The sequence below is a fragment of the Diachasma alloeum genome, unplaced genomic scaffold (genome assembly GCF_001412515.2).
Source record: "Diachasma alloeum isolate Michigan unplaced genomic scaffold, Dall2.0 Dall_scaffold_00179, whole genome shotgun sequence".
Lineage (NCBI taxonomy): Eukaryota > Metazoa > Arthropoda > Insecta > Hymenoptera > Braconidae > Diachasma > Diachasma alloeum.
The window spans coordinates 2,083,769-2,099,886 of record NW_021680345.1 but is presented as its reverse complement, the minus strand read 5'-3'; the positions used below and the strand labels follow the sequence as shown (position 1 = coordinate 2,099,886).

At 38.8% G+C, this 16,118-nt stretch overlaps 2 protein-coding genes across 4 annotated transcripts in view; one reads left to right on the top strand and one right to left on the bottom strand.

Moving 5' to 3' along the window:
* Positions 1-10,945, bottom strand: part of LOC107042423 — a 13,024-nt gene extending 2,079 nt beyond the window's left edge. Inside the window, exons 1-7 of one of the 2 annotated variants that reach the window (XM_015263470.2) lie at positions 10,081-10,945; positions 3,946-4,087; positions 3,730-3,867; positions 3,225-3,442; positions 2,542-2,762; positions 2,214-2,452; positions 815-968 (exon numbers count right to left, since the gene is read on the bottom strand). In XM_015263470.2, the coding sequence (XP_015118956.1) occupies positions 815-968; positions 2,214-2,452; positions 2,542-2,762; positions 3,225-3,442; positions 3,730-3,867; positions 3,946-4,087; positions 10,081-10,656 (1,688 nt within the window). In that variant the 5' untranslated portion in view covers positions 10,657-10,945. Of the gene's footprint in view, positions 1-814; positions 969-2,213; positions 2,453-2,541; positions 2,763-3,224; positions 3,443-3,729; positions 3,868-3,945; positions 4,088-6,610; positions 7,617-10,080 lie in introns of those variants that run through there. The other variant, XM_015263473.1, reaches the window with a different exon arrangement.
* The window catches only part of LOC107042403, an 18,846-nt gene extending 2,799 nt beyond the window's left edge, over positions 1-16,047 (top strand). Inside the window, exons 1-5 of one of the 2 annotated variants that reach the window (XM_015263441.1) lie at positions 11,215-11,522; positions 12,665-14,358; positions 14,536-14,758; positions 14,868-15,247; positions 15,615-16,047. In XM_015263441.1, coding sequence (XP_015118927.1) covers positions 12,689-14,358; positions 14,536-14,758; positions 14,868-15,247; positions 15,615-15,738 — 2,397 coding nt within the window. In that variant the 5' untranslated portion in view covers positions 11,215-11,522; positions 12,665-12,688 and the 3' untranslated portion in view covers positions 15,739-16,047. Of the gene's footprint in view, positions 1-11,214; positions 11,523-12,664; positions 14,359-14,535; positions 14,759-14,867; positions 15,248-15,614 lie in introns of those variants that run through there. The other variant, XM_015263437.1, reaches the window with a different exon arrangement.
* Positions 16,048-16,118: the final 71 nt, after the last annotated feature.

The window sequence follows — 16,118 nt, the reverse complement described above, 5'->3', positions numbered from 1 at the left end:
GGGGGGGGGGATAATTTGTGATGATTTGAGAGGGAGTTGCTCAAGTTGCGATGTCACACGATATTTTTTTCCATTTTTAGTCCAGAAAAACTCGCAAAAGCAATTTTGCTCTCGACCCCTTTTTTCGCACGAAAAAACAGATTTTCACCAGTTCTTTTAAATATCCCAAAAATGCATGGAGAGAAACTTCAGAACGCTTTGATGTTAATAATTTAAGGTATATCCCAAGACAATATTACCCAAAAGTTAGTCCCTGTGGATTTCCGGAAAAAAAATCTAAATAACTTAATTTATTGCATTTTTACAGGGGAGGGTCGGGCAAAATAGGAGGTGTTGAGATCTTTTCCAATTGTCTATATCTTCATTTATGAGTGAAGATATAGACAACTAGAGAAGATCATGAAACGTTCTATTTTGCCCGACATTCCCCCAAGTTATTGGGTCTTTTTATACTCATATGCTATTGATGAAGGCAATAAGAACTGTTTGAATCAAATAATAAATTATTTGTTAATCAATTGTTTGAAGCAAATCAGAAATGATTCACGAAAATTATGTACTATAAAATTTTCCAAAAAATTCACCATATTCGGAATTTCAGGAATTTCAGGACGGATTCATTTTTGAGAACGTCGTAAGTACCGTTGTCTGATAATATCAATAAATCAATAATCGAGTTCGGGGGGCCCGCATCGCATTATTAATTATCTCTTAAACTGTGTAGTACAACTGGTTAGAATTGTTTTCAAAACCTGAGGAATATTATAAACATTATCTATGAAAAACATTCATAATAGGTTGGTTTTGCTTTTACCTTCTCTCGTTGCTGTTGTGATCATTGTCTGTTTTATCGTTACTTATCCATGTACTTTTGGCCAAAGGATTAATCAGTTGCCCAGAAGTAAAATTAAATGGTGTAACACGAATTTCAAAGTTCAGGTGAGCTCCAACCATTCTCCATCTGACTCCTGAGAGGGAACAAACGGTATGAGAATTTGGCGAATGGTTTTTCACTTATGGGACAAAGTGAGAGTTAAGAAATTTCATGACAATCTAATCAACTCCAGAAAGGGAAGTCAGTTATCATGGAATTGTCTCATTGACGAGTGATTTTAAGAAGAAATATTATCACATTTGTTTAAATTAGATTGTTTGAAATGAGATATCCAAGTACCATTCGTCATTTTGAGATTCTCAGTCAGAAAAATTTGTCGAATGAAAGCTTGTTCAACTACAAAGATTGAAAAGTATTTTTAACTAAAAACAAACAGGTGATAATGAGAATGTGACTGGAGATTTCCTACTCAGGAGATTATCTTTTTTTTCACCAATAAACAGCCAATCACAACGTGATTCGCTGAAGGATTGAAAAATTATAGCGTTCTCCATCTGAAAATCTATTATCGGAATTTAATTATTTTCATTAGATACATCAAATTATTAATTTGCAATTTCCTCCCTATTGGGTTTATTTCCCAATATTATTCCAAAACGCTCTTTGAAAATGTTCACCCTTTTCTCAATGTTTTTATGATTGCATAATCACAATTTCTGGAGACCCCAGAAATGTCATCAAACTTCCTATTTTTACGTTGAAACGTTCATTTTTTACATTTTCTTCATTGATATTTTCTCTTCCAATCACTCATCCTAAAAATCACTGCATATCTATGAGATTACGTTTCTATCTCTTTAATGACCGATTCAGAGAAGCAACTATCAGGAGACATTTTCGACAAGATTTTTCGATGACAAATCGGTTGAATCTGCTGACAACCTGATCGCCCTGCTTGCCTTTTCGAATTTCGCTCTCTAGTGCTCTAATCTCATTACTGCTCTAAATTCGACAACTAGTGCTTTACTGTTGCTACTCGTTTCGTTTTGTAATCTATTGTCGAAAGCTTTTATTCCACTGGCTTACTGAACGCCATACGTACCAGTTGTATCTCTTGATAAATTTCTTATACTACTTCATTGCGATTATAATCGAATATTATTAGTAATCTTCGTTTATTACGCAGAACCCCACATTTATGAATGACAAGGACATTCTCTAAACTCCAAAAAAGATTCCTCAACATTTTCTTAGAGAATCACTCAAGATCAATGCATGATTCACATTGATTCTCCTACCAATTATTCAAATATATTCCCATTGATACACGACCGATGACAACATGAACAAACCCGTTAACCCGTTAGTCATGACTCACCAGTGAGAACGTGGTCATCAGGTGCAGACAGATCATCGAGATCAATGGCCCTCTTCTCCCACGACAATGTATGGAAGTCCCTGCCATTGACAACACCCCGATCCAAAATAGTGTAATTATCGACTGGTTTCCACTCGACACTGGCCTCCTCAATGTCACCACGACGTATCAGTACACCCTGCTGAATCTGCATGTGAATTATCCCATTCACTTTTCTCAATTGCAGTCCTGTTATGACCCTGAAAATACCGAGTGACATTAGTTCAGACGTGATAACGCCTCTTGTTTGAAGAAGGTGAGGTCTGCGATAACGAGTGCGATAACTCACTTGTTATTGACAACATCCGATGTAATCTCACGAAGGTTGAAGTAACGCTCTGAGCTTGAGTTGTGATCGTCGCAGTAGCACATGCAATAGCTGCAGTGCCAGAACAACCAACGCCACCAGCTGTCCACCTTCGTTGTTGGTCGCTTGCAGGTACCCTTGTTGCCGAATATATTTCCATTCTCGTATTCAATGTATTCGTATCTTCTGTGGCTGTCTTTTGTCTAGAAGAATTGTTATTTTTTAGATTACAGAATTTTCTTGCGTATATTTTCTGGAGGGAATAAACATATTTTGATGAAATGTAGGTTTCTTTTGCGACTCTCATCGAATTCTACAACAGAAATTGCAATAGATGTTTCGCTATCACGTAGAAAAATTGGTTATGTGAATCAAATTAATTTCATTTGAATTTATTCATATAATTCGTAATAAAGGTTTCACGGAAACTTAAACTTGATTTTTATTCGCGTTTTATTCACATCAAATAAAAAGTTTTTTTTCTGATATAAAACAATAGGATGCCAGTTGGAGGTATTTTTTTGATGCTGCCTCTTGGATACGTTCGAAATAAATTTTCTTTTTCCTATTACAATAGCACGTGCTTTTGATAAAATTGAAATTTCATTTTTTTCTCTTTCGGCAGTTCGTGAAAATTCCAAATGATGAATTGAATTTTTACGTACTGAAGGACAAATCCACATGTCCGAATCGAAATACTGACAGTTCAGAACCTTCCCATTGCACTTCCTTTGCTGGGAACAGTACAGATTATCGTAGCATCCGTGGACCTTAGCGTAAGAGTAATACGCACAGTTTTCACGACAAGTTGATGATGGATTCAAATCCACTTCATTCACTATATACCCTTGGAACAGTTGCTTTAATTCTGTATATGTTGTGCCTGAAGACAAAAACATGATCCAATAGAAACAATTCTTCTCACTGTTGATTACATTTATCCCCATTATTCCCTTATTCGAAATTTCTATTAATTATACATTCATCTTTGAAAAAAAAGGGAAGATCTTATTCGATGCTGAAAGAATTTTCCCCAAAAGTCCTCACCATCAAGGTAATTTCATATTCAATAAGATATGGAAAAACAATTGATTCTGCAACTTTTCTTTCCTGAATTGATTGCTCAAGTGATTAAGTTTAATTCAGATTGATCTATGGAGCTGTTTTCACCTTCTTTATGGACATTTGAATCACATTTCCATAAATCTCTGGGTGCAAACGCCATAGCAATGCGCACAGCCCTCAAAGTCTCCGAAGTTCTTGTCAAATAATCCCTCTCAATTTTAGACCTCTCCTCGTCAAAAGAACCTGATGATTAATACAAAATTGTTTAAATGAAATACTTGAATTTTCACCCGTGAATCATTTCTCCATCCTGTTACGTACCATTGTTATATAAGCGTAGTAAACTGTAAGAGAACTGCATCATAGCATACCCCTTTACTTCAGCCAGAGCAATTGTCGTGTATAAATTGTATAGCAGCTGCTGGGGGGACTGTTGTTCTTTGCAAATTTGTGCTGCTGCTTCCTAAAATCATTAGAGAACAAAACCTTTATTTTTTGTTGTTTAGATTCCTAGGAAATTCATCGAATTCAAGGAGTTTTCCATGTCATATTAACGATTCATTTTCATAAAAAATATCATATTCTTCAATGATTTATTTACGAATAATAGAATTTGATAGGGAAATATGACCAGAGAAATTAGATAAATTTAGTTCGAAAATAGGAGTTGCTCTGAGATTTCCCAGGAAATGATAACATTCAGGTCGTGATTACGACATTGTAGTAGTGATAAGTCTTTTTAGAATTAAAAATCCAAGAATTCTTTAGCGGCCATTTCATTAGCTTTGAAACCTTCCTCTGATATTTAATGGAAAACGCAATTATTTTCGAGTAAAATGCATGATTTTCAAGGATTTATACATCTTATTGTATCACACCGATACCAAGTGGTTTTAGAAACCATTCTTGACAATTCTTCTGCGAATCGCTCTAGCATAAGAAAAAAAATCTCAATGTTTTTTAAAATCATTTCTTAACTAGATTAATTGCAGAATTATGAATTATGAGGATTACGAAGCATTCAATTTTTTCTCTCATTCCTTGATCATTTCTAGAGCAAAAGTACAAAATTAAATACTCCATGAAAAATTGCTAAGAATCCAAGGAAAAATTCCAAAAAAAAGATCTTTTCCAAATTCTTCCCCAAGTTTTTTCCCTATCAAGCTATTCCAAAAGCATTTTTTTTTATTTAGAGCATCTGAACCTCTTGGTTCACTTCGTTATGTACAAAAAGAATAAGAATACAAATACAATTCATACATAGGGGAGAGTGGGGCAAAATGAAACCGCCGAAAAACGACTAGTTGACGCAATTTAAACAAAAAAATGTTTTTTTATGAACTTTTTTGGTGATTGGAAGTACTGATGAGAATAACAATTTTCTATTCGTCTTATAATTCAATTGATTGGATTAGGCCGATTATACTTTTCTTCTTTCATTTGATTGAAATTCAGCACCACATTTTCCTTTCTCCTCCTCTGGGTCCACCTGGGCCTTGCTTTGGACTTTGGATTTTACTGTTTCATTTCCTTTTCAATTAATCCATTGACAAAATCTTCGCCCGTCAAAACTTCTCAATAATTTTCTATTCTATGGAATGGAAAATTATTATTCTCCTCAGTACTCTCCAGAATTAAAAAAACTGATAAAAAAAAATTAATAAAAAAAATTTTTTGCTCGAATTGCATTAAACACCCTTTTTGGACTTCTTCATTTTGTCCCACTCTCTCCTACGTAATTAACGTTAATGCATAATGGATTCCTTGCAATTTTTACCCTCAGTTATTATTTTCGATATTTTCAATTTTGAGGAAGTCAGGTAGGAGAAAAGCAATCTCTGAGTCTCCATCATCAACAAATATGTCAAATCCAAGATTATCTCAATATCAGCAAAACAAAGTCAAAATACTGGTCTCATGAAAAAAAAAATTACTCAAAGTCCCCTTAAAATCAATTATCGCCGAGATAATTAAAAAATGAATACATGACAAATTAACTCGTTCTGACACGTTTCACCTCTATCAAGCCCATCAGACAGCGAAAGACTCTTCACGTTGCTCACAAAACATCCAACGAAAAAGTCCCTCAACATCTGCGGAAATCATTCATTCATTCTCAGAATAATTAAACAATTGAGCCCGAGTGGATTATCCTTCAAACGTTATCTCCATTGTTTTTCCATCTTCATAAACAAAAATATTTACCAATTTTCATTTGATTTCATATCATGCAGGGGTCTCTAAAAATTATGATTATGTATTTTAAAAAAGTAGAAGAAGTACTGAACATTTTTAATAAAGTTTGGGGAATAAGTCCGACAGAGAGTGAATTGCAAACGGCCATTTTATTATGGCAATTGACGATCTGACAGATATTAGATTTTAAATGAAAAAATTAAAAAATTAAAAATTGGGAAAATTTTTTTAAAACGAAACTTGAAAAAAATTGTTTTTGGATAGAACGGATCCGAGTTTCAATCTCATTTTCCAATATGTTTCGTAAAAATAGTCATTTTGGGTAAGAAAAGAAAAAAATCTTCCATGGAGGTGGGAGCAGGGGATACCACGCACAATTTTCTAGTTTTTTGACGATTTTAAAGCATTTCCGACTGTGTGAGTTAATTGGCACCCTGCTCAATCGAAAGAACGGAGAATTTCCGCCGGAAATACATATTGAAAACCCGAAAAAAATTGATCTCTGCTAAGACGCAAAATGTTGCCAAAAACTCATAAAATTAAAAAATTAACGTTGTGGCCGTAATAAAATTTGCAAAAAAATGGAAAAAAATTGTTGAGCCCTTTTGAATGATAAGAAAGCCGCTTCGAAAGCCTCAACGAAATTAAATTTTTCAAAAAATTCAGCTTGTTAGGTGCTGACAAAATTAATTTATTTCCTCAGTGCTGAATCTCCCACTCAATCAAGCTCATCATTCCCAGAAATTCCCCCTAAAACCTTCCCAATTAAACTGTTTACCACTGCGACTACCTGATAAGCAGCGACAAACAAATTCTCCTTAATTATAATGTCGGATACGCCCTTGAGAGTGGCTGGTACCGCGACATTTGGGTCGCTGAGAATAACGTCCGCAAAGCCAGCCCATTGTCCAATATTGAAGGGCTGTGTCTTCGCAACGACATCATGCATCATCTGCCTGAACGTCAGATACAGCCCATCGATACTCCTCATCTCGGACTGAACCCTGGCCCAGATCCACAGAGAATTCAGTGAATTCAGATGTCTCTGGCCGGTCCAGGGCGACTCCTCATCGATTTTCGTGGCAAACTTGTCGTACGTTTGGATGAGACTGATGTAATTGTCATCACCGGCATCACGACCCGTCCTGTACTTCTCATGTGCAGCCTTCAGTTGGAATAGGTCATTCCTGAGCTTGTCGACGCTTGAAAAATCGTCCTTCGATGCCCACACGAGGGTCACCAGGCAGAACAACATAATGCAGGGCTTCCCCATGATTTCAACGACTCCACTAACTTTTTATCAACTAATTCACTCCACTCATTGAATTCCAGTTGTGTCTGAGTTTAGTTATTGCAGCGAAACACTTCTGCTAATTCACGCACGCGTGGAACCTTGGTAACACCTTGTTTCTGCTGTAGTGCAGGAGGAAGTGACTCAACAAATGATGAAAAATTGTTGAATCGAGGTTTCTTTGTCCCCTTGGGGGGACTCAACTGCTTAGCTGTGCAGTATTTTTTATTTATTCGGATTTCCTTGGAGTTCTTGGGGGTATGAATCAACTGGTGTCCACATTATACACACTAAGATGCAGTTATTATCACTGCTAGGACGCTGAATCGATCACAAGGGTTCATTGTGATTTATTATTTTATTTCTGAATTTTTATTCGCGATCTTTGAACCGCTTGTTCAGGTGTTTTCGCGCTGTTTCGGGAATTTGGGCGACGAAGGAATGCTCGATTTCTGGTTAAACCGCTCACTTTCCCATTTTATGCGCAAACATGCAACACCCGAGTGCACACGGCAACAGGAGTTGAACTGACGTCTCTCGGTTTACAGTTTTACCCCTACCATTTTTTAGGGAGAGAGAGGGAGAGATGGCGGTCTTTGTTGCGGAGGAGTATGACGCGGTGTGAACGACACTGCCCCCCTTTTATTCGCCACTTTAGAGGGGTAATTTAGATGATCTGCAAGTTGTTAGGCTCGTTGGTGTGTTATTGGTAGTGACAGTTGGGAATTTTTTGCCTTCGGTTTTTCAATGATTTTGGGAATTTTCGAAGTTCATGAGAGATTCTTGATTAGGTATTTTATTTTTCCTCTGGGAAGGTGCAGAGATAACGAGGGCGACACATTTATTGAATGAGAGTTTTCTGCACTTTCTTGGATTAATTATCGAGGATTGAAGAGAAAAATGGGAGTTGAAGGGAACAAATTGGCAAAAATACTTTGCCTTTTTCTAAAAATAAGGAAATTCTCAACTTCACGGAGAATGATGTGCAAATTGGTGGGGATCGTTGGTGCATTAGTATTAGTGCCAGTTGGGAATTTTCTGCCTTCGGTTTTTCAATGATTTTGCGAATTGTTCGAATATTTGATTTTTTCTTCTGGGAAGTTGTGGGGAGTACGAAGGCGGAAAATGCATTGAAGGGAAGAAAATGGCAAAAACATTTCGCCACTTTCGAAAAATAATAAAATTCCCAATTTCACAGAGAATTCCCGGGAATTTGTAATTTTTGAGCAGCAGAAAAACGAAAATTCCCCAACTCACTTGAATTTTCAATTAAAACATGAATATTCATTATAAAATGAGGCTAAATTTTCCTCGTGTATATTAATTGAAAAATTAAATTATTTTGTTCATCAAACTGGAGATTTTCAATGATAAAATTCTGTGAACTTTCAGAGCAATTGTCATCTGATGAAATTTCTTAAGAAGTGTAGGCGGGAATGGGGCAAAATAGACACTTTCGAGTTCTTTTGAAATATTCGTAATTTAGAAACAAATGGTTAATTGAATTCAGCCTCAGCTCATCACAAAAAGGAAGAGTTGTACTTTCCAAATATTAAGAAAAAAAAAATCGTATTTCATCAAAAATCCAATGAGTTGTGAAGATTGAAAAAAATATTGTAAATGTCCATTTTGCCCCACTCGCCCCTACCGAAAATTTTGGCCGAAAAGGTCTATCTGAAAATTTGAAAAAACTATGGATTCATCTTGAGAAATTGCAAAATTATTTCTGTACTCTTGGTTTGAACAGTTTTCCATTCATTGATTTCATTGAATTCGATAAATTGATATAAATTCTACAGTTTCAATGATGTAGTCAAAGAGACATCAGGAGAAAATATTGTGAATCTGCAATTTCTTATCGATTTCCTTTGGTTCACTGAAGACAAAAAAGATGCTCTTTTGAATGAAAATCTAAGTTCTTCGTTAATTATGAAATTATCTCCAGAGTGATTTTAGGAGTTGATGTTGAAAGATTTTCTTTATATGAAATTATCTGGACGGCAAAAGGGAACTTGTGACATTCTCTCTCGGAGTCGCTCATCTCTGACATCATTAGATAATTAACGAGATGTCCTAAACACTTTATCACGATTCACTAATACGGAAATGATACGAAAGATCGTAATAAGAAGAGTTTACACTAACATGAGGAGATGTTCCTACAAGATTTTGTTGCGATTTTTGAACTCGTTTGAATTTCATAGAAACATTCCTCATAAACATTCCCCATAAATGCAACATTTTCTGACGAAAAATCATTGAATCCAAAACGTTGAACAGAAAATGCAATGAGTTCTTAATTTTTCCCAAATTAATTCACTCGCAATCAATCATAAATTATCGACTCAAAAATGGACACTAAAATGGACACTTTAGACTTTCTTAAAATTATTCATAACTCAGAAATAAATTGATCAATTGAGCTCAGTTTAGGCTCGTCACAAAGGAAAAGAATTGTTCTTTGCATTGGAAAAAAAAATTATTAAATTTCATCAACATTTCAACCTCTCATTAACACTAAAAAAAAGTCAAGTGTCCGTTTTACCCCAATCTCCCCTACATACATACACACATACACACGGACACGTTCTAAAAATTGCAATTTCGGACTGTTTGGATCATAATGGGTCGATATAACCCAAAAAACCCAAAACTTAAATTTGAACGATTACAATAGGGGAGAGTGGGGTAAAATGGACACTGGACTTTTTTTTAATAACTCATAACTCAGAAACGAATTTATCAATAGGCCTCATTTTAGGCTCATCACAAAGGGCAACAATTTCTTGCATTGAAAAACAAATTAATAACTTTCCTCACCATTTCAACCTGTCATTAACATTTTTTAAAAACTCAAAAGTGTCCATTGTACCCCAACCTCCCCTACTCCCATTCGGAAGCAAAAAAATAGTAAAGCAAAACCCCAACGGCTGAAATCACCACCTAAAAATAATAAAACCCATATTCACCTGGCTATTATTCGCAAGTAGCGCGAGAAGGCCACTGTCAAATTGTCCAAGGGGCACGAGTAACCGATGAATGGACTCGAGTAAGTCCGGAAGATCCCCATAAGCATTGGACACACAAGACTTCGCGAAATCCTTCATAGTGTAGCCCTCGTACTTCACCGGAGCTAAGGCATAATCAAGGAACCTCCTGTAGAAATCATCGATCCTCCCCAGATACCGATTCATCTCATAAAGATTCCTGTCCAGCTGTTCCCTCCGGGGCAGTTCCCTCAGCAGAACATCAATGATCTCCCCAGCTCGTTGATTGATCGTCACCTCCAGATTATCCAGCCTCCGATTGACAGTGGCGATCTGCTCCATGAGTTTCCTCTCCATTTTCTTGATGAATGGAAAATTCAATTCACTGTCATTCTGGGAGCCCTTTCGAATCCACTCCGCCGACTCCAGGGCGCTGATACCGATCTCTCGACCGAGGACGAGCATCTCCCGGATATCTCCAAAGTCGAGGTTGAATGAGGCCGTTCTTTGTCCATGAATCATCAGCAGAAGGGCAAAAGTCAGGAAGTGCCTCCCCATGTTGTCTAGTTTCTGGCTGTAACTGTGTCGCCGAGTTCCCGGAGTAAAAAATAGTAATAGGACGTGTGGAGGTGGCCAGGGGACCCCCAGGAGGTCGCTGAACCTTCCGAAATGGTCTCTTGTTGACGAGAAAAATTGACAATCGAGGGGGGGACGATATGTGGACTATGGCGCCATGGATACTGACTCTGAGGTCTGGGATTCCGCTGGATTTATGTGAAAATTGCAATTATCAGGAGTAAATGTGTGCGGCTGGTTCACGGGATGGTCGGTGTGAATGGAATCGTTTGGCTGCGCGAAGACCATTGTCGTAAGGCTACAACTTTTGCTGGATTGGCCCATTATTTTGGGGGAGAGACGCCACTGGTAATTTGTTCTGACCAATGGGGAAGAGGATTACTGGAGGATTATTCTCATGAGCTTATTTTAAAGGTTTGAAGTCTTCACGGGGAATTCGTAATCATTATTTCATTTTTGGCTTCAAACGAGAGGGAAAATAATTAGTAAGTATTAATGGATTTTTAGAATACAGCATATTCTTCTTTTTTTTGAACAATGGTTTATTTTCACGCGTTTCGGGACTTGTTTGGGGCTCTGCATTTGAATTCTGCAGGGGGTTAGGCTGGTACTCATTGTCAGTTGGCAGCACTGTTTAAAAATAGAGGGAAAACAGCCGTTACGAATAACATTCCCAAAGCATCGACGAGTGCGAGTGACTGTTGGATGTTTGGCGGTTGATGTTTGGAGATTTATCGAAGTTTTGATGGTCTATTTGATTGATTATTGAGGTGGAAATTTGTGGAGAGTGATATTGAACGTGCGGAGGGTTGAAGGCGTTTGGAGATTCGGTGGAGAATTGCAGGGGGGTAGGTAGACACGTGTTTTTGGTTAGTTTGTCTAGGCGCCAAAGCGCTTCCTAGTCTCTCCACCCTTTGTTCGAAGGAAAACAAGGGAGAAATGTTGGAAAAATTTAGAAATTTTACCCTTAACATTTGCAACAATCAAGCTATTGAATGAAAGAACTTTATATCAAAGTCTTTCTAGAAAATTCAGGAAAGGGTTCGTTTGACTGATTGGAAAGTTATAACCTTTTTTGTGGAGCCGATTTAGTGCTACAACAAATGTAATTACGAAAATTTCGCTATCTCCCTTAGATTCGGAATTATTCCTCAAAAACTACGAGATAAGTTGACTTATCTCCGTTTACCACTTCACTACTGAATTCATTCCCTAATTCTGCAGTTATTTCGAGGAGTGGTTTCATGAGAAATCCTGTGAAGACCAAATTTAGTGTCAACAAAATTTATCACGAAAAAAACCTCTTGGCTTTCCTCTAAGCTGATTCGTCCCCAAGAACATTCCATCGAAATGGACACACGATCCCACCCGAATTAATATTACAAAATTACAAATTTTCGTTACAATTCAATAGCGAAGTGGTAAAACGGTTTAAGTCGACTTATCTCCCAGTTGAGTTGTTGACGAATATTTCCCAATCTAAGGGGATAAGTGAAATTTTTGTAACACCTTTTTTGTCCAGCGAATTGAGAGCGGCAAAAAAGGTTCAGTCAAAAATTTTGCTATCTGGCTTAGATTCCGAGATATTCACTGAAAACTGGTCAATATTCAAAATTGACTTGAACCGTTTTACCACTTCGCTACTGCTACAATTGTCCGTGATTGAAACCATCTCTCCGTAGATCTACATCAACATCACCAACCAAATCAGTATCATCGTCCTCACGCATGCGATTTCTCTTTCAGATATTCAGGAATAAACGTGTGACATCTCCCTTTTATACAAGAAAAACGCTCTTTGAAAATGTTCACTATTTTTCACCTTATTTTTGATTCTATAATCATAATTTAGGACGTCACTGCTGCGTAAAACTGACTGGCACTTGGAGCATGTTTTAGATAATCAAAATAACCAAAGCCATTCAAGATCTGATGGCATTTTTTTACACATTTCCCCGCTGAGCAGTAAACAATCCTCATTTTTTTCCAGACTAAGACCATCCCCTCCAGCAAGATGTCGTCGACCGACAGTGGAGTAGGGGAGACGCACACCCCCCGCCTCCAGAAGCGTCTCTTTTCAACCGGAAGCTCCTCAAAACGCAAGCTCTTCCAGAACCCAAAGCCCTCCGAGCCCCCCTCCCAACCGGGCTACGAGTCCGACCTAGGTCCCATGTCCCCCATAGCCCACTCAGACAAGAGCAGCACCACCAGCTCCCCAGGTCGTTCCTACCACTCCCCCTTCACCACCCCCGAGTGTTCGCCAAAGTCCCAGCCGCGCCATTGGGATCGCCTGCGCCCCCCGATCCGCGAGAGCTACAGACTCTCCCCCTTCAGCTCCCTCAAGAAGACCACCCGCAACGCTCGATCCTCCCCAGGACGTCGTCTCCCCCCTGGCTCCCCAGGCTCCCTCCCAGGGACCCCTGACCGCCTGAAACGTCACCAGATAATCCCAGGCACCCCCGAGAGCACCGAGAACATGATAACAGAGGATGGAATAATTCCAGAGACTCCCCAGAAGGACCACGACATAACAGACACCCCAAAGAGGGCAAAGAACCCAGAGAGGAGGCTGATAACTCCTCTAGGTTCTGTCTGCAAGAGCATCATCGTCCCTCCCCTCAATCGTAGGAAGTCCCTGGGTCCCTTGGACTCTGACGAGACATCTCCAGAGAGAATCACCCAGAAGAGACACCCGAATGACGATCACCCTCACTCAGCAGGGGCCAAGCTCATGAAGACAGACGATTCCTCGTCAATCCCCAAGGCTCGAGCCTCCCTCTTCCCCGAGGAGAAGAACGAGAACACGAGACCCATTACCCTGAGCACAAAATCATTCTACAACAAAACTCCTGGGGATGATGGGACCAGGAGATACTCCATGTGCTTCGGCTGGAGGAGCACTGGAGCCAAACCGAAGAAGAGGCACAGCTTGCCCAGTGGTGGGAGACGATCTGGGGGGCACAGGAGGCAGAAGTTTGGGGAGATCAATGCTGGGGTGACTCACGGCATCAAGAGGCCCAAGCCCAGGAAATCACTGGTCAAGACTAAATCTCCTAAGGAGGAGAGGAAGGAGGAGAGGGTCCAGAGTTCGGATTCTAGTCCTGAGGTCAAGAGGTTGAGGGAGGCGAAGGGGGAGGGGGATGCAGCTCCCAAGGTGATGAAGGTCATTCCGGCTGTGGAGAGACCTCCGTCACCCGTTGTTGATCCCACCAAGAGGTTCTTCAAAACCAACAGGACGATGAAGAGCCAGAATGTCGCCACTGTGACAGTTAATAAGAATATCAAGCTCAGGGTGGCTGATGGGGTGATTAAGCTCAATGAGAAGAAGAATATGGTGAGACCGGTGCTGAAGAAGCCGAGGTTGGAGGCGACCTTTGACGCTAATGACTTGACGGTGGATGAGCCCGAGGTTAATAATGAGGTGCAGCAGAGCGATGTCATGGACATCCTGAGGGTGCTGGAGGACGACTGGGGGTACGATGAGTATGATACCATGGGACCTCTGGTCAACAATCAGGCGGTCAGGGCGAGCCATGTCATGATGTCACCGGGGAGTGTGCTCAGTGATATGACTTCTTCTATGAATATTGAGGATCAGGGGAATGTCGAGGCGGAGGACGAGGGGATCGACAGTGGCGAGAAGTTCTACCCGTTGTTCAGTAAGGGCTTCAAACCAGCGGTTGAGTAAGTGCAATTTTTTTTGGGGATTCTGGTTTAGGGAGGGGTGCTGGCTTTTGGTGATTTGTTTCGGGGGTGAGAGGGTGGAAGACAGACTCTTGGAATTGTACAAATTAAAGTTTTGGTTTTTTGCGTTAGCCAGTATGATCCCAAAGTCTGAAAATGCAGTTTTGATAATTTCAGTGATTCTCTGGACAAGAAATCAAACAGAGGAGTGAAGAGACAGGCCTGGCAGCTCTCGACCAAAGCAAATGGAGGAATTGATCAGTACCAACTTGATGCTGGACAGAAACGATTTGGAACGACTCAATGTCTCGATTGTGGGATTGTCTATCAGATTGGAGAGCCAGAGGATGAGAACGCACATCTAAACTACCACAACAGCTTCAAAACTCTCAAGTTCAACGTGAGTACTTTCACAACCATCGTAAACACGGACTTTTGGTTTTATTCCTCTCTCCACAATTTCTTTGAAATATTTATTAGTCAATGGTGTTTTAATTTTGATTATTCAGGGTTGGAAGAATGAACGAGTTGTGATGGAAGACCCCATGACTGGGAGTCGCATCATAACTATCGAGAAAACCGACCCAAAGACCTCTTGGAAAAAGGTTGAGGATGTCCTTGCTGTCGTTGATCGTGACTTGGGTCTAGCTGACATGGAATTGACAGACTACCATGACAAGAAGATTTATCTCTATATAAGGAATAAGACTATTTTTGGGGTTCTGATAGCTGAACCTGTGAAGACTGCACACAAGATGATTCCAGAACTCGTGGAGTTTGATTGCTGTTCGACTGAGGATACCCCTGTTAAATGTGGGGTTAACGTTATTTGGACAGCCATGAGCCATCGAAGACAGCACATCGCGACGAAATTGCTCGATGCTCTTAGGTACCATATCATTTTTTTAAATTTTCCTCCTCCCAAATTTTTCAACGTTTCGTTGAAACGAAGGAATAATTATGGACAGCTGATATTATAAAATTTCATTCAATGTCTCTTAGAGATTTTACCCATTGTAAAGATTATAAATTCCATTGAAGTGGTGGGAAATTTGTTTAAATTATAAATTTATCCCAAAAACAATGATTCTTATCTAGTCTCATCTAGGAGAAAATGTCAAGAAAGTCGTCTCCAAAGAAAATGTCTCATGATTTTGTCTTACAACTACTCATTCTTGTAATGATGTCAACACAGAATTTCTAACTCGGATTAACTCTCCAATTATCGAATCTAATTTAAAAAAATTTTGTTGCAGAACTAATTACTTTTATGGATACATTCTGACCCTCGACGATATTGCCTTTTCCATGCCAACACCGACAGGAAAAATATTTGCTGAGAAGTACACAAAGACTCGCAATTTCAAAGTCTACAGCTAAACATTTTCTAAAAACTTTTTTCAATTCCCAGTGCCTTTTTACCTGGAAAAACAACATTTGATGCCATTTTGAACCCAATGACTTTTATATATCATTTCCTAAGTTTGTCTTCTTTTTGTTTTCAATTTACAATTGAATATTTATACTTTTTATGTCCATTATTTTCATTAAAACGACCTCATGTTTATTTTGTGTAGTACTACTTTAGAAATAATCTAGGGAACAATTGTAGACATGATTGTACTTAGTGTTTTTTTTTTATTTTTGTATGAAAAATGAATATATGAAATACAAACTCTTTGATCAACATTTGTACATGATATATAACATTTCCATATTTCATATACTATTATGATATAAATCACAAAATGTTATGTAAC